The sequence below is a fragment of the Salmo salar genome, chromosome 14, assembly GCF_965601325.2.
Source record: "Salmo salar chromosome 14, fSalSal1, whole genome shotgun sequence".
NCBI classification, from domain to species: domain Eukaryota; kingdom Metazoa; phylum Chordata; class Actinopteri; order Salmoniformes; family Salmonidae; genus Salmo; species Salmo salar.
This window is the reverse complement of record NC_138304.1, coordinates 90,073,116-90,099,828: the sequence shown is the minus strand read 5'-3', so window position 1 is coordinate 90,099,828 and position 26,713 is coordinate 90,073,116. Positions and strand designations below refer to the sequence as shown.

Sequence of the window (26,713 nt, the reverse complement as noted above, 5' to 3'; positions counted from 1 at the left end):
GCAATCAAAATTCTATTTGAAAATAAGGGAGAGCCGCACACTCTAGGAGCTTAGATGCAAAAATGTAATATCCAACGTTTCGACAGGCAAGCTGTCTTCATCAGGGTATGATCACAAACACTGTGAGATGACTCATGTATATAGTGTCAAAACACACACGTGTCTTTGGCCTAATATCATTGGTTAGATCAAAATGCTATTACCAAAGTATTATGTAACAACATGCTAATAAAATGTTTTCTCCAAAAGTAAGTACAGTTTTATTACACAGGCACAATAACTGTAATGTTAAGTGTCACTGAGAATGCTACAGTAACAGTAACAAAATATGTCTATTAAGTCTTGAAAGGAAAGAAAATATCCCAAAACTGCCTTCTTGAATCAAATACAGCCAAGGTAGTTAGTTTGTATTCTGAGTAAACTATCCCTTTAAAGATGGTATAGTGTGAGTTTGAAACAAGAACACTTATCTGTTACAAAATATAATTGGTTTGACTTAATTATGTAAACCTGAGGCGATGGACATTCAGGAGAATGAACATTTACAAAATGTTCAGCTATAAATGTATTGTATCAGGTATCAAGGTAAGACCCATGTGCAGACTGTGTGAAGTAACAATGTTTATTGTAACAACAGGGGCAGGCAAATGCCAGGTCAAGGCAGGCAGGGGTCGATAATCCAGAGTAGGAGCAAAGGTACAGGACAGCAGGCAGGCTCAGGGTCAGGCAGAGTGGTCAGGCAGGTGGACACAGGGTCAGGACTTGCAAGGTTCAAAAACCAGGAGGACATTGAAAAAGAGGGTCTGGGAAAAGACAGGAGCTGACAAGACAAAACGCTGGTAAGCTTGACAAACAAGACGACCTGCCCAAGACAGACAGAAAACACAGATATAAATACCCAGAGGATAAGTGGGGAAGATGGGTGACACCTGGAGGGGGTGGAGAGAAGCACAAGGACAGGTGAAACAGATCAGGGTGTGACAGTATTGTGTGTAGATCAAGTGAATAATTTAGTTCCAAAATGTTATATATCAATGTTCAGAAGTATTTGTAAATTAGCTTTTAATGTTAACAGTTTTTTTCATGGTTGTTAAATGAGAAGACATATTTGTTTAAAATCTATCACTTTATGGTTTCCTTTCAAAGACAAATAATCATGTTTTACTGCAAAATGCTATATATCCGGTTCACTCTCAGAGAAGTAAGTAGTACTGCTATGTCTTACACAGTCAAATGTAACAAATAGCAAAACATTTTTAAAGAAATGTACAAATGATACATTTGTGACATCAATATTATTGTATTTTTTATCAATACAGTAATATGAGATCTGTATGTAAAATATTTACGTTTGGTTTTCAGTCATTTCGCAGATGCTCTTATCCAGAGCGACTTACAGTTAGTGCATTCATCTTAAGATAGCTAGGTGGGCCTCCCGAGTGCCGCAGCGGTCTAAGGCTGTGCCACTAGAGATCCTGGTTCGAGTCCAGGCTCTGTCGCAGCCAGCCGGGACTGGGAGACCCATGGGGCGGCGCACAATTGGCCCAGTGTTGTCCAGGTTAGGGGAGAGTTTGGCCGGCAGGGATGTTCTTGTCCCATCGCGCTCTAGCGACTCCTGTGGTGGGATGGGCGCAATGCACGCTGACACGATCGCCAGGTGTACGGTGTTTCCTCCGACACATTGGTGCGGCTGGCTTCCGGGTTAAGCGGGCATTGTGTCAAGAAGCAGTGCGGCTTGGCTGGGTTGTGTTTCGGAGGATGCACGGCTCTCAACCTTCATCTCTTCTGAGTCCATACGGGAGTTGCAGCGATGAGACAAGACTGTTACTACCAATTGGATACCATGAAATTAGGGAGAAAAAGGGGTAAAAGAAAGAAAATATATACAGTGCCTTGCAAAAGTATTCATCCCCCTTGGCGTTTTTCTTATTTTGTTGCGTTACAACCTGTAATTTAAATGTATTTTTATTTGGATTTCGTGTAAGGGACATACACAAAATAGTCCAAATTGGTGAAGTGAAATAAAAAAAATACTTGTTTAAAAAAAATTGATATTTTTTTTAACGGAAAAGTGGTGCGTGCATATGTATTCACCCCCTTTGCTATGAAGCCCCTAAATAAGATCTGGTGCAACCAATTACCTTCAGAAGTCACATAATTAGTTAGATTGCACACAGGTGGACTTTATTTAAGTGTCACATGATCTGTCACATGATCTCAGTGTATATATACACCTGTTCTGAAAGGCCCCAGAGTCTGCAACACCACTAAGCAAGGGGTACCACCAAGCAAGCGGCACCATGAAGACCAAGGAGCTCTTCAAACAGGTCAGGGACAAAGTTGTGGGGAAGTACAGATCAGGGTTGGGTTATAAAAAAATATCAGAAACTTTGAACATCCCACAGAGCACCATTAAATCCATTATTAAAAAATGAAAAGAATATGGCACCACAACAAACCTGCCAAGAGAGGGCCGCCCACTAAAACTCACAGACCAGGCAAGGAAGGCATTAATCAGAGAGGCAACAAAGATACCAAAGATAACCCTGAAGGAGCTGCAAAGCGCGTGAATAGCGCGTGAATAGTTATGTGCGCTAAAGTTTTCAGTTTTTTTGTATTATTTCTTGTTTGTTTCACAATAAAAAATATTTTCCATCTTCAAAGTGGTAGGCATGTTGTGTAAATCAAATGATACAAACCCCCCAAAAATCTATTTTTATTCCAGGTTGTAAGGCAACAAAATAGGAAAAATGCCAAGGGGGGTGAATACTTTCGCAAGCCACTGTATATATGTAAAAGAATAAGATAGCTAGGTGAGACAACCACATCAAAGTCAATATACTGGATACAAACATTCCATTTCAGCTAAGTAATGGATATATAGCATTTTGCAACAAAACCCATTTTAATACACATCTATGCATTAAGAATCTGAGAACAATAATATTTTACACACACATGAATTTACCCGTAAGCAATACATTCTGATCAAAAAACACTAATGTGAAAAATGTGTGGATATACTGTAGTGTTTTGGAACAAAACTCTTCAAATATGACTGTCAGATAGATTGGAATAGTATAGGATATTGTGTGTGCTCTGTTCATTCTATTTCTATCTTCAACATGCAGTTCCAGATACAGCCCTGCCATTAGTTGAAGGCAGCCAATCCAAAGTTTCAGAAAAGTAGTCACTTCCTGAGATCTGTATTCAATTAGTTTTAAAAAGTAGTCTTTTTGGGATCTGTATTTAAATATTTGTTCCCCTGGATTCTTTTTTTCTCCACACATTCTAGTTCAAACTATAGTTACCCCGGGTCTGAACCCTAACCCCAAACTCCTAACCCTAATTCTAACCCTAATTTCTCACCCTGACCCTAAACGTTACCCCTAAGCCTAAAATAGCCTTTTTCCTTGTGGGGAACGGCAAAATGTTTTACTATCCTTGTGAGGACTTCTGGTGCCCACAAGGATAGTAAAACTAAACACACACACAGACACTTCCCCTCACTCACACACACACACACACACACACACACACACACACACACACACACACACACACACACACACACACACACACACACACACACACACACACACACACACACACACACACACACACACATAGCACAGCTGACTGACTGCATGTTGTCCCAACTCTTAAAATGTGGCGGTCCAGAACACTCATAGCACACTCAGGTGACAAATAAAGAACTACCTTCACTTATTATTCATAACCAGGCTGGGGAATGTCGACTTCATCAGAGAGGGGAAAAAAGAGTTTCATGCATCATTGAGGGCCCTTCATTCCCTCCTCCTCCCCCTGTCCTCACAGTTCTCCTCTCCTCCTATGTTCATCTAACTGGGACTGGATAGAGAGAACACATGAGAAAGACAGATGGAGAGAGAGCACGAGAACAAGAGTTAGGACATGCGAACAAGAGCGCAAGCAGAAAAGACACGAAAGAGAGAGAGAGGGCAGAGAATGAGGCAGCGAGAACAACTCATAAGAGAGCTGGCCATCCCCCAAGAGAAGCAAACAGAACAGCCCACTTCAGACCCCCACCACATGCAGGACAGACAAGACAGGACGCACCAACCCATCCAACCCCCCACTCCTAGCACCCCCTGTCAGCCATCCTGACAACACCCCCACATCCACTGAGGACCCACAAAAGCCACAAATTGTGCTCCTAATAGACTCAAATGGGAAATTTGTGCAGGAAAACAAACTCTTTCCTAAACAGAAAGTGGCTAAACTGTGGTGTCCAAACACCGCGTGTCCATAATTCACACAGGCACAAACAATCTGAGGGCCCAGCAGGAAAGGGTGGCCACAGCACTCAAGGGAGTGATTGAAAAAGCTTCTTCCACTTTCCCCCTACACACGTGGTCATCTACACCCTGCTACCACGAAAAGACGTTCACCTTGCCACCATACAGCGGGTGAATGCAAGCATTTCCCATGACTGTGTGTCAACATCAAATGTTTACCTGGCCCATCACTGCACCCTGGAGTTGGACAGCCTCTGCAACCAGGTACAGCTCTACAAGGTCACGCTCCCCACCTTTGCCAGGACCCTGAAAGACATTGCACTCAACTACAGCCCCAGCAACTCACAAAAGAGCAACAGAGTGTCGAGCACCCCGCCCAGACCTGCAAGAGTCCCTACCAGACCTGCGAGACTGCCCCTGGAACAGCGAGACTCCCCCCGGACCTGCGGGACTCACCCCAGACCTGTGAGACTTCCCCCGGACCTGCGAGACTCACCCCGGACATGCGGGACTCACCCCGGCAACTCACAAAAGAGCAACAGAGTGTCGAGCACCCCGCCCAGACCTGCAAGAGTCCCTACCAGACCTGCGAGACTGCCCCTGGACCAGCGAGTCTCCCCCCGGACCTGCGGGACTCACCCCGGACCTGTGGGACTCACCCCGGACCTGTGAGACTTCCCCCGGACCTGCGAGACTCACCCCGGACATGCGGGACTCACCCCGGACCTGCGAGACTTCCCCCGGACCTGCGGGACTTCCCCCGGACCTGCGGGACTTCCCCCGGACCTGCGGGACTCACCCCGGACCTGCGGGACTCACGCCGGACCTGCGGGACTCACCCCGGACCTGTGAGACTTCCCCCGGACCTGCGAGACTCACCCTGGACATGCGGGACTCACCCCGGACCTGCGAGACTTCCCCCGGACCTGCGGGACTCCCCCCGGACCTGCAGGACTCACCCCGGACCTGCGAGACTCACCCCGGACCTGCCGGGACTCACCCCGGACCTACGGGACTTCCCCCGGACCTGCGGGACTCCCCCCGGACCTACGGGACTCCCCCCGGACCTACGGGACTCCCCCCGGACCTGCGGGACTCCCCCCGGACCTGCTGGACTCCCCCTGGACCTGCAGGACTTCCCCCAGACCTGCACTCAGAGGACCTACACCCAGACCACAGCACCACTAGCCACACCCCCACCCCAACCAGTCTATATAGGCCCCCCAGATCAGGCCTATGCCCCCCCCCCCCCATGCCCCCCACCCTTACAGAAAGGACCTCAACATGACAGCCACACATATGCCCAGAACGTGAGCAGGCAAACCAGCCCACCCCATCTCCTACTCCCAAGCAAACCCCATCCTGCGATCTAAGAGGCAATCACCAGATATTCTGCTCAAATCTAATGGTCCGAAACTAAACTATGAGAATAACAACACTGGACACTATGGTACACAAAGCTTTTACCATCTCATGCTGGAATATACAAGGTCTGAGGCCATCTGCCGTTGGCCTATAGAGCAGAAACCCAGACTTCACCAAAGAAATTGAAAATTCCTACAAGAAACATGGTATAGAGGAAATGGACCCACTAGCTGCCCTCTAGGTTACAGTGAGCTGGTAGTCCCATCCACCAAACTAACAGGAGTGAAACAAGGAAGGGACTTACAATAGGGGGTTTGCTAATTTGGTATAGATCAGATCTAACTCACTCTATTCAATTAATCGAATCAGGAACATTTTACATCTGGTTAGAAATAAATAAGGAAATTATCTCGACAGAGAAAAATGTCCTCTGTGTGCTACCTATATCCCCCCCACTAGAATCCCCATACTTTAATGAAGACAAATTCTTCACCCTAGAGATCAACCACAGGCTCAGGCACAAGTACTAGTCTGTGGTGACCTAAATGCCAGAACTGGACAAGAACCTGACATCCTCAGAACACAGGGGGACAAACACCTACCTGGACAGCATCCCCTCCCCAATATGCCCCCCCAGACAAAACTATGAAATCATAACCAACAAAAACAGGTCACTCATGCAGCTATGTCGCACACTGGGTCTGTACTTAGTCAACGGTTGGCATCGAGGGGACTCCTACGGTAGGTACACCTCAAATCAAATCAAAATCAGAAAACCTTAGTTTACGCCTTCACTATGGTCAAACAGTAAAACAATCTAGAAATACACTAATAAAACAGGAACAGCATGTTTGGAAACAGCTCACTGTGATTGAAGAATCCATAGAAACAAATCACTTATGGAAAACTGGAACACATTAAACAAACAACAACAAAGAGCTATCTATCCAAAATGGAGATGTATGGATCAACCACTTCTCCAAACGTTTCGACCATATAACAAAGCACCAAGAGCAAAAACATATACATGATAATTTACAAAACTTAGAAACATCTATTAAAGACTACCAGAACCCACTGGATTCTCCAGTTACATTGAATGAACTATAGGACAACATGCAAACCCCTCCACACCAAAAAAGCCTGTGGTATTGATGGTATACTAAACAAAATGATAAAATATACAGACCACAAATTCAAATAGGCTATTCTTAAACTCTTCAGCATTATCCTCAGCAATGGCATCTTCCCCAATATTTGGAACCAAGGTCTGATCACCCCGATCCACAAAAGTGGAGACAAATTTGACCCCCATAATTACCATGGAGTCAATAGCAATCTCGGAAAAATCCTCTGCAGTATCTTCAACAGCAGACTCCAACATTTCCTCTGTGAAAAAAATGACCTGAGCAAATGTCAAATTGTATTCTTACTAAAATACCGTACGACAGACCATGTATAGACTATGCACACCCGTATTGACAAACAAAACTAAACAAAATAAAAAAAGCTTTTGACTTAATTTGGCATTCGGATATGCTATACAAAGTGATGAAAAGCGTGTTCGGGGAAAAACATATGACATTGCCATTAGGAAAAAGATATGGCATTATAAAATCTATGTACACAAGTGTTAGTTAAAAACACACAGATGTCTTTCCACAGGGCCGTGGGGTGAGACAGGTATGCAGCTTGAGCCCCACCCTATTCAACATACTGTATATATCAATGAATTGTCGAGGGCACTAGAACAGTCTGCACCACCTGGTCTCAACCTACTAGACTTGGAAATCAAATGTCTACTGTTTGCTGATTATCTGGTGCTTCTGTCACCTAGAAGCATCATCTAGATCTTCTGCACAGATTCTGTCAGACTTGGGCCCTGACAGTAAAACTCAGTCGGACAAAAATAATGGTGTTCCATAAAAGGTCCAGTAGCCAAGACAACAAATACACATTTTATCAAGACACTGTGGCCCTAGAGAACACAAAGAATACCTACCTCCGGCCAAAAAATCAACACCACAGGTAACTTCCACAAGGTTGTGAACCATCTAAGAGACGAGGCAAGAAGAGTCTTCTACGCCATCAAAAGAAACATTGAACTCAACATCCTATTTCAGATTTGGCAAAAATACTTAAATCAGTTATAGAACCCATTGCCCTCTATGGTTGTGAGGTCTGGGATCCATTCACCAACCGAATTGACAAAATGGGACAAACACCCAATAAACACTCTGCCTGCAGAATTCTGCAAAAATAAACTTTGTGAACAACGCAAAACCCCTAACAATGCATGCAGAGTATAATTAGGAATGTACCCGCTAGTTATCAAAATCCAGAAAAGAGCTTCTACAACCACCTAAAAGGAAGCAATGCCCACACATTCCACCACAAAGCCCTCACCTACAGAGAGATTAAACTAGAGAAGAGTCCCCTCAGCTAGCTGGATCTGGGACTCTGTTCATAAACACAAACAGATCCCACAGAGCCCCAGGACAGCAACACAATTAGACCCAACCAAATTATGAGAAAGAAAAAATCTAACTATTTGAGAGATTGGAAAGAATCAACCAAAAAAACTGAGCAAATTGGAATGCTATCTGGCCCTAAACAGAGAGTACACAGTGGCAGAATACCTGACCACTGTGACTGACCTAAAGTTAAAAAAAATCATTGAATATATACAGACTCAGTGAGCATAGTCTTGCTATTGAGAGAGGCCGCCGTAGGTAGACCTGGCTCTCAAGAAAAGACAGGCTATGTGCACACTGCCCACAAAATGGAGTGGAACTGAGATGCACTTCCTATCCTCCTGACAAATGTATGACCACATTAGAGACACATATTTCCCACAGATCACACAGACCCACAAATAATTTGAAAACAAATCAAACATTGATTAACTCCCATATCTGTTGGGCGAAATAGCTTAGTGTGCCATCACAGCAGCAAGATTTGGCCCGATGCCATGAGAAAGGGGCAACCAGTGGAGCACAAACAACATTGTAAATACCACCAATATGTATCTGTTTATTTATCTTTCCTACTATTCGTACTACAACAATTTGCACATTGATAAAACATTGTACATAGCTGATAATATAACGCTTGAAATGTCTTTATCATTTAGAAACTTTTGTGAGTGTTTAGTGTTAGTTTGTAATAGTTTTTTGTTGATGATGTTTCGTCTTTTTACTTTTGGTTATTGTTTATTTCAACTGGAGAGAGAGCGAGAGAAGAAAGAGAGGAGAGAGAGAGAAGAGAGAGAGAAGAAAGAGAGAAGAGAGAGAGAAGAGAGAGAGAAGAGAGAGAGAAGAGAGAGAGAGGAGAGAGAGAAGAGAGAGAGAGAGAGGAGAGAGAGAGGAGAGAGAGCTTATGTATGTAACCAGTGATTTACGGCTACGATTGGAAGCAGCACTGGCAGCAGGGCCTGAAAATAGACAGGAGACACTCTGAGCTATTCCCACACCACATTAATGTTTGATCACATGGAGGGAGAGATAGAGAGAGGGTGGAGGGAAGAGCGAGGGAGAGAGAGAGCGCAACATGGTCTCTGCAATTTGTATTATTCTGTACGCTGCATTAGGTTACATTATAACTGGAATAAAGATAAATGGTAATGTTATCTTTTTGTCGGCACTAACTCCGCCATGGTTCACTGGACAAAGCCTATGGGAAATGAATGTCTTTTTTTGGGGGGGGGGGGGGGGTTTGGGATACACACCAAAAATAAGGTCTGTGGGAAACACAGGCCCTGGAGATCTTATACGTTTTGTTCTATGAGATAATCTTCATCAACTAACAACACTGTGAATGTTTTAAGCATGTATGTAATTTAAAAAAGTACATAAAACACAAAGGCTTCATAATTTATAAAGATCATGTTATTACCTGACTGATGTTATCTCAGAAAAAAATCATATAACATATAGCTTGTGTTAACCTCAGACCTTATTTTCGAGATTTATCCCAAAACCCTATTCTTTCCCCATTCATTTTCCCCATAGGGGTGGCTGAACGGTTTTAGGGTTACAAGCTGGTGAGCTCTATAGCCGTTCTAAAATATAATATGAATTTGTGGACCTATAGTATCATATGTCTGACCTGGCCATACAATAGCACACAAATTGGAGGATGTAAGTCAGGGTACGTCAACTAGGTTTGGCCTCAGGCCCCCAAAAATTCTGAGTTAATAGTATATAATTAGTATATAATATTAGCACAACCAATTGGCCTACACTACAAATTAAACAACATTTTTAACACATCTGATTAGTACATAATAAACTCAGTGACAATAACATAATAATTTCGATCTGATTACGCTCATAAAATCCCCATGTCTCTATTCAATTATTATTATTGTCTATTTCTCTGTGCATTGATTGTCAGAAGGTGGGTGTAGCTGGTGCATGAAGTCAGGCACAGGAGAGCAAAATGAGTGAGCAACGTACTTTACTCAAAATAAAGGCACAAGGTAACAATACACTTGACCAAATACAAACGATAAAATATTACGCACGGGTGAAAACAGCACCCGTCGAAATACCAGCCGTCATGAACCGAAATTAACATATAAATAATCACGCACAAAAAACATGGGGGAAACAGATGGTTAAATACATGAACATGGAATTGGGGAATGAAAACCAGTTGTGTAGAAAACAAAGACAAAACCAATGGAAAATGAAAGGTGGATCAGCGATGCCTAGAAGACCGGGGACGTCGACCGCCGAACGCCGCCCGAACAAGGAGAGGGACCGACTTCGGCGGAAGTCGTGACATTGATTGGTGGTCGAAGACAGGTCTACGTAGTCTACTGCAGGCTACGTAGACCTTATTAGTTCAGAATAATTAGCTTGATACCAAGAGAAAATGTCGCTATCTAAAAGTGTCAAAAGAAAGGTGTGTAATGAAAATTGAAGTTTCGGGAAAGAATGTACAGAGATAGATGTTCATCTTACCATCTTTTGCAATGAAAATGTTGCTGTTTGCGAGGAATTCAATCTCAGAAGGCATTATGAATCCAAGCATGGAACTTTAAAAGTGGCCTTCCCGCCCCAGACAGAAGCTTTAACTGCAAGCTACACACACAGCTTTTTTGGCTGGCAATTTCTGTCACTTAAACGGGTTAAATCTGCAGTTACAAGGAAGAGAGAAAACAGTCGTGGACTGGCCTTTACTAGGAAGCTTGAGTTGTTCAATTTGGACTTGTCATCTGTGTAATATTCATATGTGTAAACATACTGAATTATAATTGGATGCATTTTACCGCCGTATCATACTGTGCTATGATTGGTTAAGACCACCCAGATGGTTAAGTCATGGTCAGTTGATCATGGTTGGAGATAGGTGAACATGCCAGTTGTAGCTAGCTAATAAAGAGCTACGATAAGAAATATCCTGTAGTACTGCATTTGATTATTTTGTACAAAGCGTGCAAAACAAGACATGGTGTCAGAGTAAAAGGTCTTAAAATATGGATTTTTCTGGAGTTCCTTCACCTCGAATGGACTGGGAGTCTACAAACGTACCCGATACATGGCGTAAGTACAAACAGCATGTGGAGCTAATGTTCACGGGTCCTCTGAAGGAAAGAGGAGAAGAGGAAAAGTGCAGCTACCTGCTCCTCTGGATCGGTGAAAAAGGGAGAGATATTTACAACACATGGACACTTACCGAGGCTGAATCAAAGGTACTGAAAACATACTACGATCGTTTTGAAGCATATGTTGTGCCGAAGACCAACACAATTTTCGCTAGGTACAAATTCCATGAGAAAGTACAGGGAGCTGGCGAGTCTTTTGAACAGTTTGTGACTGAGCTACGTCTGCTTGTGAAAGACTGTGATTATGCAAACAAGGATGAGATGGTCAGGGACCGTATTGTATTTGGAATACACTCACCGCGAGTGAGAGAGAAACTTTTGAATGTTGGGTCTGAGCTAATGCTGGACAAAGCTATCGACATAGCCAGATCTCACGAGCTAGCACAGGCTCAGATGAAACCATTTCGCGCGGCAGCACGAGCGCATCACATGAACAAGCAGTGCACGCAGTCAGGCAGACATCAAAGCACACCTCCGGTGCCCAGAGAGCGCATTTTAGAACGGAGAGAGACAACTCCAAAACAGAGCAACACAGACTCAAAACGCCCCAAAACGTGGATATTGTGGATACAAAGTGCATGGCAAACAAGGAAATTTCCCAGCTAAAGGCAAAACAGTGTGCTAAATGTGGTAAATCTTTGCAAAAGTGTGCAGAGCTTACTGTGGAAAAACAGTACACTCAGTGAGTGAAGATGAAATGTCAATCAAAGAGTCAAATGCTGATGAACTGTTTATTGATTCAGTGACACAGAAAAGTCAAATATCAGAGACAGAGCAAGCCTTTGCTGACATTGAGATAGGAACACAAGGCACAGAGCTAAAGTTCAAACCAGACACTGGTGCAGAAGTAAACATTATTCCTCTCAATAAGTACCGCAGCTTGACATCTGAGTGCGAGCTACAGACCACCACTCACAGACTGACTGGTTATGGTGGTGAACAGCTCCCAGTAAAAGGCACATGCACTTTCAAATGAAAATACACGGAAAGTGACATGATGTTGGACTTTTACGTTGTTGACACGAGAGCACCTGCAGTGCTAGGTCTTAAAGCATGTTTAGACATGGACCTCATCAAGATAGTTTTATCAGTGACAGCACCAGTAGAGATATAAAATGTACTGGAGGAGTTTTCTGATGTTTTTACAGGAATAGGATTATAGGATCCCAGGAGAATGTACCATTCACCTTGACCCAGACGCAACCCCTGTGGTCTACCCACCGAGAAAGATTCCCCTTGCTCTCCGTGCCCGTCTGAAGAAAGAGTTGGAGAGCATGGAGCAATCTGACATAGTCACCAACCGACTGACTGGGTAAATGCGTTAGTGGTGGTGGAGAAACCACGCTCAGGCAAGCTCCGAGTATGCCCCGACCCAAGAGACTTGAACAAGGCTATCAAATGCCCCCATTATCCTTTACCGACGCTAGATGGCATCACACACAAGCTAGCGGGAGCACACTACTTCAGTGTCATGGACGCTAGATCAGGCTACTGGGCTATCAAGCTCACAGAAGAGTCATCTAAGCTCACAACATTCAACACACCGTTTGGACGCTACAGGTTCCGTCGCCTGCCTTTTGGGATTATCTCAGCCCAAGATGAGTTTCAGCGAAAGATCCACGAAGTGTACGAAGGCCTCGACAGAGTTGTGGCAATTGTGGACGACATCCTTGCCTATGGTCGAACCAAAGAGGAGCATGACCGAAACCTCCGCGCGATGCTGCAAAGGTCCCGCGAGAGAGGAGTCCGGCTCAACCCCGAGAAGAGCACAGTCGGCGCTACAGAGGTCAGCTACTTCGGACATCTTCTCACAGCGACTGGAATCAAGCCAGATCCACAGAAGATCTCAGCCATAAAAGAAATGGAGCCACCAAAGAACCGTGCAGAGCTGGAAACAGTGCATGGCATGGTCAACTACTTAGCCAAGTTCGCACCCTGCCTCTCCAATGCTAATGCACCCCTGCGTCAACTGCTAAAGCAGTCCAGTGAGTTTCTCTGGCACAAGCAACACGACATTGCTTTCCAGAATGTGAAAGACTTGATCACGAGAGAACCAGGACCAATCCTTGCCTACTACAACCCCAACAAAGAGCTCAACTCCAAGTGGACGCGTCAAAGTATGGACTAGGTGCAGTGCTACTGCAAGAAGGAAAGCTCATCGGCTACGCTTCCAAATCTCTCACAGACTGTGAAATCAACTACGCTCAAATCGAAAAGGAGCTCTATGCCATTCTGTTCGGATGTAAACGTTTCCATCAGTACGTATATGGACGACAAGTCATTGTGGAATCCGACCACAAGCCCCTTGAGTCAATCATGAGGAAACCACTAGCCGCAGCCTCGCCAAGGCTACAGAGAATGATCCTTCAACTACAAAAATATGACTTCACAATCACTCACCGTCCAGGCAAAGACATCCCTGTCGCAGACACACTCTCCAGGAAGTTTCTTACCTACAAGGACAGCAGCCTCAGTGAAGGCATGGACATGCAAGTGCACACCGTGTACAGCAACTTATCAGTTAGTGACACAAAACTGAAGGAGATCCAAGCAGAAACAGAAAAGGACTCACAACTCACACAGCTGAGGAAAGTCATACAGGATGGATGGCCTGAGGAGAGGAGAAAATGCCCTTAGAGCGTCTCAGAATTCTGGAACCATCATGATGAACTATCACAGATCAACGGAATCATTTTCAAAGGAGAGAAAATCATTATTCCTACCAGTCTCAGAGAAGAGATTTTGACAAAGATCCATGCTGGACACATGGGCATGGAAAAGTGCAAACAGAGAGCACGGGACATTTTGTTTTGGTCCGGAATGTGCAAACAAATAGAGGACATTGTTGGTAAATGCGCCATATGTCTTGAACGACGCCCCTCAAACACCAAAGAGCCAATGTTACCTCACTGTATCCCAGACCGACCCTGGCAGGTCGTGGCAACCGATCTGTTCACCTGGAACAACGAGGACTACATCGTAACAGTGGACTACTACAGCAGATACTTCAAACTCGACAAGCTTCACAGCACCACATCTGCAGCTGTGATACACAAGCTGAAAGCAGCCTTTGCCAGGCATGGCATTATAAAGACTTTAATATCTGACAATGGGCCCTGTTACAGATCAAATGAGTTTGAATCCTTCACAAAAGCATGGGAGTTTACACATGTCACCACAAGCCCACATTACCCTCAAAGTAATGGCCTTGCCGAAAAATCTATGCAGATTGCTAAATCACTCATGGACAAAGCAAAAGCAGACAAGAGAAACCCCTACCTCAGTCTCCTTGAAAACCGCAACACTCCAGTTGACAACCTCAAATCATCAGCCCAGCTGTTGATGAGCCGCCAACTTCGCTTAATCATTCCCAGCACCAACCAGCAGCTGCAACCTGAGGTCGTCAGCTACAAGGAAATGCATGAAAACGTGCACAGAGACAACAACAACAAAAGCGATACTACGACAGGTCAGCTAGACTACTGCCACCACTGATCGACGGAGAGTCATTTAGAATCCAGGAGCATGGCCTATGGAAGCCAGCAGTCGTCATCCAGCCAGCTGACACTGAACGTTCATATCATGTCCGCACCGCAGAAGGAGCGGTGTACCGCCACAATTGTCATCACCTACTGAACACAAAAGAACAACACACTGATGAGATGAACTGTTCCCCTGAAAGAGAACGTGATGGACTAAACACACACACAGCACAACATACACCATACTTACCTGCAAGACCACAAGAACTGATGACTGACACAGAAGCATGCTCAGCATCATATCGCACAAGGCCAGGAAGAGAGGTCAAGCCCAGAGCTGTCCTAGACCTGTGAAATGTCAAAGGGTGTAGGCGGATCGCTGCCCTAAAAGAGTTCCAGACTGTAAACGTGTTATTGAAAGTTCACTTGAAATGCTTTGGTATTGTATTTGTTTGAAATGTTAAGATGTAATTTCTACTGTGAAAGCTGAGTTGCTGAGAATCCCTTGTTCGAAAAGTAACAGTATGTTGGATCATTGGTTCAGAGTCTATGTTGATTCAGTTGGTGTAGTATGCAATATAAATGGTTACTTACCTTGAGTTCAAACTACAGAGCATGTATTCAAAAGAAACGCTTAGAATATGTAAAACATTTTTCTTTTGTTTTAAAAGAAGGGGGATGTAATATTCATATGTGTAAACATACTGAATTATAATTGGATGCATTTTACCGCCGTATCATACTGTGCTATGATTGGTTAACCTCTCTAGGGTAGGTGGCACCAAATCGTCCCACCTACGTAACAGCCAGTGTAATCCCGTGGCGCATTATTCAAAAACCTCAAAAATGCAAAAACTTCAATTTTTCAAACATATGACTATTTTACACCATTTTAAAGACAAGACTCTCGTTAATCAAACCACACTGTCCGATTTCAAAAAGGCTTTACAACGAAAGCAAAACATTAGATTATGTCAGCAGAGTACCCAGCCAGAAATAATCAGACACCCATTTTTCAAGCTAGCATATAATGTCACAAAAACCCAAACCACAGCTAAATGCAGCACTAACCTTTGATGATCTTCATCAGATGACAACCCTAGGACATTATGTTATACAATACATGCATGTTTTGTTCAATCAAGTTCATATTTATATCAAAAACCAGCTTTTTACATTAGCATGTGACTAGCATGTGACTAGCATTCCCACCGAACACTGCCGGTGAATTTACTAAATTACTCACGATAAACGTTCACAAAAAGCATAACAATTATTTTAAGAATTATAGATACCGAACTCCTCTATGCACTCGATATGTCCGATTTTAAAATAGCTTTTCGGTGAAAGCACATTTTGCAATATTCTCAGTAGATAGCCATGGCATCACAGCTATTTAGACACCCAGCAAGTTTAGCACTCACCAAAGTCAGATTTACTATAAGAAAAATGTTATTACCTTTGCTGTCTTCGTCAGAATGCACTCCCAGGACTTCTACTTCAATAACAAATGTTGGTTTGGTTCAAAATAATCCATAGATATATCCAAACAGCGGCGTTTTGTTCGTGTGTTCAAGACACTATCCGAAAGGGTAAATAAGGGTGACGAGCATGGCGCAATTCGTGACAAAAAAATTCTAAATATTCCATTACCGTACTTCGAAGCATGTCAACCGCTGTTTAAAATCAATTTTTATGCCATTTTTCTCATAAAAAAGCGATAATATTCCGACCGGTAATCTGCGTTTAGGTAAACAGACGAAAGAAAATAAAGCATGGGGTCGACTCGGGCACGCGCCTAAGCCCATAGTACTCTGATCGGCCACTTGCCAAAAGCGATAATGTGTTTCAGCCAGAGGCTGCCTCGATATTGTTCAGCTTTTTCCCGGGCTCTGAGAGCCTATGGGAGCCGTAGGAAGTGTCACGTTAGAGCAAAGATCCTCAGTCTTCAATAAAAAGAGCCAAGATGAAACACAACTTGTCAGACAGGCCACTTCCTGCATGGAATCTTCTCAGGTTTTGGCCTGCCATTTGAGTTCTGTTATACTCACAGACACCATTCAAACAGTTTTAGAAACTTTAGGGTGTTTTCTATCCAAAGCCAATAATCATATGCATATTCTAGTTACTGGGCAGGAGTAGTAACCAGATTAAATCGGGTACGTTTTTTATCCAGCCGTGTCAATACTGCCCCCTAGCCCTAACAGGTTAAGACCACCCAGAGGGTTAGGTCATGGTCAGTTGATCATGGTTGGAGATAAGTGAACATGCCAGTTGTAGCTAGCTAATAAAGAGCTACGATAAGAAATATCCTGTAGTACTGCATTTTATTATTTTGTACAAAGCGTGCAAAACAAGACAATCTGGAAGGCTACTGCACTTCAGCACACTGAAAAACGACAGACAGAGGGACCAGACAACTTCACCACCAGATTTGAAGACTACAGCATGCCCAAGGATACCATTGCGTTTGTACGTAAACCTTTCACAGTCTGCCCAGGTGGAGAAGTCTCCTCCCTTGCTAAGAAAACGATACCCTCGCTGGATGAGACCACAATTCAAACTGAGCTGATTGAATTCCAGACATCCAGCCATCTCAGGGATGCACTCAGGAGTACGGAGTCCTTGTGTGCGTTTTGGGTGGCATGCTCAGAGAAATACAGTACAATAAAGAAACTTGCATTTTATTTGCTAACAAAGTTTGGATCGACTTACAGATCGTCATTTTCCTATATGAACACAGTATAGATTCAAGACAGGAACTGTCTTTTTACATAAGTCAATCGAGGACTGCCTGCGCATCAAAATCACATCCATCTCACACGACATCCAAAAGATCGTGTCCAAGGGGAAATGCAACTTTTCCCATTGAGTAAGTCACTTAGTGGCCTATATGACTGTATTTAGCAAATACTACCATTATTGTGAGTGCTTATTCAGGGATACTTAGGTCTCAAGCTGACAGTATTTTCTGTTTGTTCTGTCGTTACAGCAGGCTATCCCGATACAGACATTCAGATACATTCATCGCCTTTTTTTCTTTAAATTATTGTTTTATGTAGGATGCTACATCAGTTGCAATTATAAATAGGCCTAATAAAAAAATCAGAAGCCGAAGAACACCATCCCAACCGTGAAGCACGGGGGTGGCAGCATCATGTTGTGGGGGTGCTTGCTGCAGGAGGGACTGGTGCACTTCACAAAATAGATGGCATCAGGAGGAAGCAAAATTATGTGGATATATTAAAACAACATCTCAAGACATCAGTCAGGAAGTTAAAGCTTGGTCGCAAATGGATCTTCCAAATGGACAATGACCCCATGCATACTTCCAAAGTTGTGGCAAAATGGCTTAAGGACAACAAAGTCAAGGTATTGGAGTGGCCATCACAAAGCCCTGACTTCAATCATATAGAACATTTGTGGGCAGAACTGAAAAAGCGTGTGCGAGCAAGGAGGCCTACAAACCTGACTCAGTTGCACCAGCTCTGTCAGGAGGAATGGGCCAAAATTCAGCCAACTTATTGTGGGAAGCTTGTGGAAGGCTACCCGAAGCGTTTGACCCAAGTTAAAGAATTTAAAGGCAATGCTACCAAATACTAATTGAGTGTATGTAAACTTCTGACCCACTGGGAATATGATGAAAGAAATTACATCTGAAATAAATCATTCTCTCTACTATTATTCTGACATTTCACATTCTTAAAATAAAGTGGTGATCCTAACTGACCTAAGCCAGGGAATTTTTACTAGGATTAAATGTCAGGAATTGTGAAAACTGAGTTTAAATGTATTTGGCTAAGGTGTATGTAAACTTCCAACTCCAACTGTATATCTTTACATAACTGGAATTTGGTTACGCAATTGGCTTGAAAAGCGATGGCTTTAGCAGGGACGTGTGATATGAGCTATCACACCAAGCGGAAGCATGAAATGTTATTTTCTTCAGATGATCGATCCCCAAAGCCTGAAGAGCTGTGGATTATGGGTTAGTGGAGAGGAGAAGAGGTTAAAGGGAAGGGGAGGAGATGAAAGGGGAGGAGGGGAGAGGAAAGGAAAGGAGAGGAATGGAGAGGATAGGGGAGGAGAGGAGGCGAGGGGAGGGGAGGGGAGGGGAGAGAAGAGAAGAGGAAAGTAGAGGAGATGTAGTGTAGGGGAGAGCAGGGACGAAAGTAAAACGGGGTGAAATGAACTGCCCATTTTCACAGATAACACAAAAGCTGGAATGACGTAGTGAAGTCAGCACATTCCAAAAAAACAGACCAGTCTGACCATGTTTCGCCAAGTTATAAACAAAAAATGGTTTTGAGCAATGTACTATAAGAAGAAAAAAACAGACTCTGAAGTGTTTTTTGGTTGTAGAGTTGTGTTTAGTCAAAGACAGTACAGCATGAAGATAAAACTACAGCTAAGCTAAAACTGCTTCTCCAATAGAAATCCCCGATCACACTTGTAAGCGATGTCATGTCATCTGGTCTAACGGTCGTCTCGCAACGAACTGCGCCTGTGCAGGCCGTCAAATCAAAGGCACTCCTTCGATATAAAGTTGTTTTTGCCGAAAATTAAAATATGTCACTTTCACAAAATTGGAGTACTTAAGACATTGGCTCGAATCTAGGTTGTGCCTTTAGATTAAGAAAAAGGAAGCTTTAAAGGAATAATTTTTTACTTCTCTGATTAACTTCTCAAACCCCAAACCCTAGCCTGGTCTGTTTAGTCTGTTGGAAAAGTACACACCTGTCAAAGGAATTGTCCGTAGACCTCCGAGATAGGATTGTGTCGAGGCACAGATCTCTGGAAAATGTCTGTAGCATTGAAGGTCCCCAAGAGCACAGTGGCCTCCATCATTCTTAAATGGAAGAAATTTGGAAACACCAAGACTCTTCCTAGAGCTGGCCGCCCGGCCAAACTGAACAATCAGGGGAGAATGGCCTTGGTCAGGGAGGTGACCAAGAACCTGATGGTCACTCACAGATATCCAGAGGTCCTCTGTGGAGATGGGAGAACCTTCCAGAAGGACAACCATCTCTGCAGCACCCCACCAATCAGGCATTTATGGTAGAGTGGCCAGATGGAAACCACTTCTCAGTAAAAGGCACATGACAACCCGCTTGGAGTTTGCCAAAAGGCACCTAAAGACTAAGCTCATGAGAAACAAGATTCCCTGGTCTGATGAAACCAAGATTGAACTCTTTGGCCTGAATGCCAAGCGTCACGTCTGGAGGAAACCTGGCATCATGCCTACGGTGAAGCATGGTGGTGGCAGCATCATGCTGTGGGGATGTTATTCAGCGGCACGGACTAGGAGACTAGTCAGGATCGAAGGAAAGATGAATGGAGCAAAGTACAGAGAGACCATTGATGAAAACCTGCTCCAGAGTGCTCAGGATCTCAGACTGGGGCGAAGGTTCACCTTCCAACAGGACAGCGACCCTAAGCACACAGCGAAGATAACACAGGAGTGGCTTCGGGACAAGTCTCTGAATGTCCTTGAGTGGTCCAGAGCCAAACCTGACAGAGCTTGAGAGGATCTGCAGAGAAGAATGGGAGAAACTCCCCAAATACAGGTGTGCCTAGCTTCTAGCGTCATCCCCAAGAAGACTCGAGGCTGTAATTGCTGCCAAAGGTGTTTCAACAAAGTACTGAGTGAAGGGTCTGAATAGTTTTTTATTTTTAATACATTTGCTAAAATTTCAAAAAAAAACTGATTTTGCTTTTTCATTATGGGGTATTGTGTGTTGATTGATAAGAGGAAAAATAACAATTTAATACATTTTAGAATAAGGCTAAAACATAACAAAATGTGGAAAAAGTGAAGGGGTCTGAATACTTTCTGATTACACCGTAGGTTTCATGTATCATGCTAGCTAGTCTTGGGTGTTAGCCTGGGAAAAGTTACAGGAGAGATGGGTGGGGCGAAAGTAACACAGTGTAAACTGATGACCTGGAATAAAATAAAACTTAAAGCACAGGCCATTGTCTCCTCTAGTTCATATTGCTTTTATAATGTTCGCAGAATATCAACAAGTGACTGAATGTTTGAAAATTGTTCATGACATCATTAGATTTATGCCTTAATTGACTTGATGGATCAGTTTCTCACATCAAATCAAATCAAATGTATTTATATAGCCCTTCTTACATCAGCTGATATCTCAAAGTGCTGTACAGAAACCCAGCCTAAAACCCCAAACAGCAAGCAATGCAGGTGTAGAAGCACGGTGGCTAGGAAAAACTCCCTAGAAAGGCCAAAACCTTGGAAGAAACCTAGAGATGAACCAGGCTATGAGGGGTGGCCAGTCCTCTTCTGGCTGTGCCGGGTGGAGATTATAACAGCACATGGCCAAGATGTTCAAATGTTCATAAATGACCAGCATGGTCAAATAATAATAATCACAGTAGTTGTCGAGGGTGCAACAAGTAAGTAACACAAGAGTAAGTGTCAGTTGGCTTTTTCATAGCCGATCTTTGAGATTATCTCTACCGCTCCTGCTGTCTCTAGAGAGTTGAAAACAGGAGGTCTGGGACAGGTAGCTTGTCCGGTGAACAGGTCAGGGTTCCATAGCTGCAGGCAGAACAGTTGGAACTGGAGCACCAGCACGGCCAGGTGAACTGGGGACAGCAAGGAGTCATCAAGACAGGTAGTCCTGAGGCATGGTCCTAGGGCTCAGGTCCTCCGAGAGAGAGAAAGAAAGAAAGAGAGAAAGAGAGAATTAGAGAGAGCATATTTAAATTCACACAGGACACCGGAAAAGACAAGAGAAATACTCCAGATGTGACAGATTGATCCCAGCCCCCGACACATAAACTACTGCAGCATAAATACTGGAGGCTGAGACAGGAGGGGTCAGGAGACACTGTGGCCCCATCCGATGAAACCCCCGGACAGGGCCAAACAGGTAGGATATAACCCCACCCACTTTGCCAAAGCACAGCCTCCACACGACTGGAGGGATATCTCCAACCACCAACATACCATCACGGGACAAGGCCGAGTATAGCCCACAAAGATCTCCGCCACGGCACAACCCAAGGGGGGGCGCCAACCCAGACAGGAAGACCACGTCAGTGACTCAACCCACTCAAGTGACGCACCCCTCCCAGGGACGGCATGGAAGAACACCAGTAAGCCAGTGACTCAGCCCCCGTAATAGGGGTAGAGGCAGAGAATCCTAGTGGAAAGAGGGGAAACCGGCCAGGCAGAGACAGCAAGGGCGGATCGTTTCTCCAGCCTTTCCGTTCACCTTCACACCCCTGGGCCAGACTACACTTAATCATAGGACCTACTGAAGAGATGAGTCTTCAGTAAAGACTTAACGGTTGAGACTGAGTCTGCGTCTCTCACATGAGTCGGCAGACTATTCCATAAAAATGGAGCTCTATAGGAGAAAGCCCTGCCTCCAGCTGTTTGCTTAGAAATTCTAGGAACAATTAGGAGGCCCGCGTCTTGTGACCGTAGCGTACGTGTAGGTATGTACGGCAGGACCAAATCGGAAAGATAGGTAGGAGCAAGCCCATGTAATCTCTTGTAAGTTAGTAGTAAAACCTTGAAATCTGCCCTTGCCTTAACAGGAAGCCAGTGTAGGGAGGCTAGCACTGGAGTAATATGATCACATTTTTTGGTTCTAGTCAGGTTTCTAGCAGCCGTATTTAGCACTAACTGAAGTTTATTTAGTGCTTTATCCGGGTAGCCGGAAAGTAGAGCATTGCAGTAGTCCAACCTAGAAGTAACAAAGGCATGGATTAATTTTTCTGCATCATTTGTGGACAGAAAGTTTATGATTTTTGCAATGTTACGTAGATGGAAAAAAGCTGTCCTTGAAACAGTCTTGATATGTTCTTCAAAAGAGAGATCAGGGTCCAGAGTAACGCCGAGGTCCTTCACAGTTTTATTTGAGACGACTGTACAACCATCCAGATTAATTGTCAGATTCAACAGAAGATCTCTTTGTTTCTTGGGACCTAGAACAAGCATCTCTGTTTTGTCCGAGTTTAAAAGTAGAAAGTTTGCAGCCATCCACTTCCTTATGTCTGAGACACAGGCTTCTAGCGAGGACAATTTTGGGGCTTCACCATGTTTCATTGAAATGTACAGCTGTGTGTCATCCGCATAGCAGTGAAATTTAACATTATGTTTTCGAATGACATCCCCAAGAGGTAAAATATATAGTGAAAACAATAGTGGTCCTAAAACGGAACCTTGAGGAACACCGAAATGTACAGTTGATTTGTCAGAGGACAAACCATTCACAGAGACAAACTGATATCTTTCCGACAGATAAGACCTAAACCAGGCCAGAACTTGTCCATGTAGACCAATTTGGGTTTCCAATCTCTCCAAAAGAATGTGGTGATCAATGGTATCAAAAGCAGCACTAAGATCTAGGAGCACAAGGACAGACGCAGAGCCTCGGTCTGACGTCATTAAAAGGTAATTTACCACCTTCACAAGTGCAGTCTCAGTGCTATGATGGGGTCTAAAACCAGACTGAAGCGTTTCGTATACATTGTTTGTCTTCAGGAAGGCAGTGAGTTGCTGCGCAACAGCTTTTTCTAAAAGTTTTGAGAGGAATGGAAGATTATAGGCCGATAGTTTTTTTATATTTTCTGGGTCAAGATTTGGCTTTTTCAAGAGAGGCTTTATTACTGCCACTTTCAGTGAGTTTGGTACACAGTTCAGTGGTTAAAAATATATATCTTTCTGATTCTGGTGGTCAATTACCTTTTGTCAAGACATGGAAATGTGATAAGCATGATGAGATTTCCGTTTGTGAAGAGAATGAAGGCGGTTTATTCTATAAAGACACAAGTAATGCGCATGAGAAGAACAGCTGGAGCTAAGCATGAGTTGGGCACGAATAGGGCTAAGCATGAATACTCATCGTAAATAGTGAAAATCATCTCCTACTACACTCCTATTAAAGTGAGATAAAAAAATGATGGTTAATTTACCTATTATGGGATCCATTTTAGTCTAATTAATATTGTAAGGCAAAATAATTATTCAAATTGACACAAACATGAAATGATGTCTGATAGTACATTGGTTGAACGTAATGAGCATTACAAACCAGAAGATACAAAACATGGAGATAACACAGATAGTGTGCACTTCTCACCACCTGTTACTTCCATCCGAAGGCAGTGTTACTCCCGCCCCGCCTGCAGGTACAAAAGTAACGTTACAGTAGTTCTGTTCTCGGTCTATTTCATTTCAACTCATTTACCCTAGAAATTAAATTACAGTTGCTAATGGTAGAGGACCTGTATAAGTTGTTTGTCATAACATTTGGTGTCTCTAGCTCTATCGATCTCTGAGTAATTAGGAAAAAAACAAAAAGTGTTACTTTCGTCCCAATTCTCCCCTATGGTCAGTGATGCTTGAGGGGGGATTGGGGTTAGAAGAAGACCCCCACCCTTTGATGTGTTACTGTGGGGGGTGGGGATGAAAGGACCAGAGAGGCTCTCTGGTGTGTTACAGTATGGGGGGAGGGCCGTGTGAAGGGACCAGGAAGTCTATTTGACTGTGAGTGGTAATGCCAGTGAGAATTGAGAAGTCACTGGCCGTGTCGGAATACCCATACTAGGGTACTAAAAGCGAAAGAATATGTTGTTTTATTGTATGTGACATTTTTTAAATAGTACTCCGAATGTGTCATGTAATGTGAGATTGCGTTGAGTGCAGTGGAGTGGGTCGAGAGCTACCAGTTCCTCAGATTCCAAATCACTAAGAACTTAAAATGGTCCACACACACGCGTACAGTCGTGAAGAAGGCGCAACAGCGCCTCTTTCCCCTCAGGAGGTTGAAATGGTTTGGCATGGGCCCTCATTGCATATACCTTATATTTATACTGACTCTACACACACACAATCACATACAATCATCATATATGCTGCTGCTACTCTGTTCATCATATATCCTGATGCCTAGTGACCTTACCCCTATACATATCTACCTCTATCCATCCAGTATGCCTGCACATTGTAAATACGGTACTGGAACTGTGTCTGTATATTGTATGCTTACTTACTTTATCTTGTTCTTCTTATTTTATATCTTGTGTGTTTTTGTTCTAGCATGTTATTTTTAGTACTACATTGATATTGATTACTGCATCATTGTTGGAGTTAGAGCTTTAAAAAAAACTTTAAACTTAATCACACGTGGTGATGTACAAAAAGCCAATTTCAATTATTGAGAGTAAAACAGCACAAACAGAAGCTGTCTGGATTTAAATAGTACTTTTACTTGTACTGTGCTGTATGTACAGTATGTATGCAATGTAGCACCACAGAGATTTAGAAATATATATATATTTAGAGGATTTAACACTTTGACAGCACACATGGGAAAAATAATTCTTCAATGTAAACCTTTATTTAGTCAGGTGAATATAATGATGTTTAATTATGCTTAAAATGCTATGTCACTCATCACCACGTCTCTCTCTCTTTCTCTCTCCGTCCACAGCATACAGCGCAGGCTGTCGTTGCAGCTGCCCATCCTGCACCATGCCTACCTACCCTCCATAGGGGGGGTGGACGCCAGCTGTACCAGCCCCAACGCCAGCCCCAGCTCCAGCCCGCGGCACAGACACATGCCGCCATCCTACCGGGTCATGGTCTCAGGCCTGTGAGCATCAGTCGCCCCTGGCGCTACCAAGAAAGACATCCGTGTAAAAAACAACAACAAGCAGACTGTGACTGAGGTCATCAGCGATAGTGGAATAGTATGTGTGTTGGACCAGGGAGGGGGAAATTTGATCCACTCTTCATGCCTCGGTCTCTAGACCCCCTCTCTAGAACCATGGGTCGGGGAAAGGGGAGAGGGCACAGCTATACCCCCCCCCCACCCCCCCCACCCCCCACCCTCCAAGGCAGCAGAGGACCAGACCTGACCTAGCGTATCTGCTTCGGAAGGTTTTATGTTGTTGTTTTTTTTCTTTTGCCATACACTTGACTATGTGTGAACTTGTCAAAACTTGAGTATTTCGCTACTTCAATGCCTAGAAGGTGTTAGGTGTTACTATAGGAACAAAGGAGTTCCAGATCGGACTGACGTAGGATTCATCAAAATTCACCATTGTGAACAAACATGTAAATATCATACTGACTTTGACTTAACGTAACCTTTGATTGAGTATGCTGTGAATTAACATATGGAGGGATGGGGGGCAGGTCTGTATCAGCGTAGGTCCTGAAAAACCCATATAAAAACTTAAAAACGGGCATCCTACAAAATGTAAGACAAATTGGTTTGTGTAATATTACTGCATCATTGTAGTATGTTAATTATGTTAAATGGATTGGCCATTGGCAAGAAGTAAGGCACCAGCGGCCAATTCTTTTAACTTTCACACAGCTCATTTTCCACTTTGCTAAATTTGCACCATTCGTTTTTCTTAAAGATTATACTATCTCGTTTCATAGGTCTTTAATGTGTTTCAACTCCCATAGTTTAATTTGTCTCCTAACAAGCATGACATGCTACAGTACAGGTTCATGCAATTCTGGGCTTAGAGGGCAACAGAACCAAACAGAATAGATTTCCAGGAACTAATAGTAATGTGACTCTATGTACAGTACATTTGTTGACATAAACACAAACAAATAGTCACCTACACAAACACAGAAAGATACACACATTTAGGTAAAGTGCTCACCGTATCCTAGTGGTGTTAGGTGTCCTGACAAGGCTTTGCCAAAGATCAGTCTGAAGACCAGCAAGCTTCCATTACAACTGGTTGGTCTTCGCCCCACCAGTGTAAATGGTCCAGAAACTGTCATGTCTATGTAGGGAGTGGGGACCACCCAAAGCAGAACCCAAAGCTCTGTTACCTCACTGTTGTGAGGCTGAAGGAGAGGCTTTGTAATGACCATATGTTTCATAAGTCAATGAAATAGGTGCATGGTCAGGCAGCATCAAAAGTGGTGCAAAACTGAGATTACAAACTCGGGAAGAAGTTCTGTTGACAAG

At 43.6% G+C, this 26,713-nt stretch overlaps 1 protein-coding gene across 1 annotated transcript in view; it reads left to right on the top strand.

The window, feature by feature from the left end:
• gabbr2 (gamma-aminobutyric acid (GABA) B receptor, 2) overlaps nucleotides 1-25,585 on the top strand; it is a 358,754-nt gene extending 333,169 nt beyond the window's left edge. Inside the window, exon 19 of the mRNA XM_014142790.3 lies at nucleotides 25,208-25,585. Within this exon, the coding sequence (XP_013998265.1) occupies nucleotides 25,208-25,373 (166 nt within the window). The 3' untranslated portion in view covers nucleotides 25,374-25,585. The remainder of the gene's footprint in view (nucleotides 1-25,207) is intronic.
• Nucleotides 25,586-26,713: the final 1,128 nt, after the last annotated feature.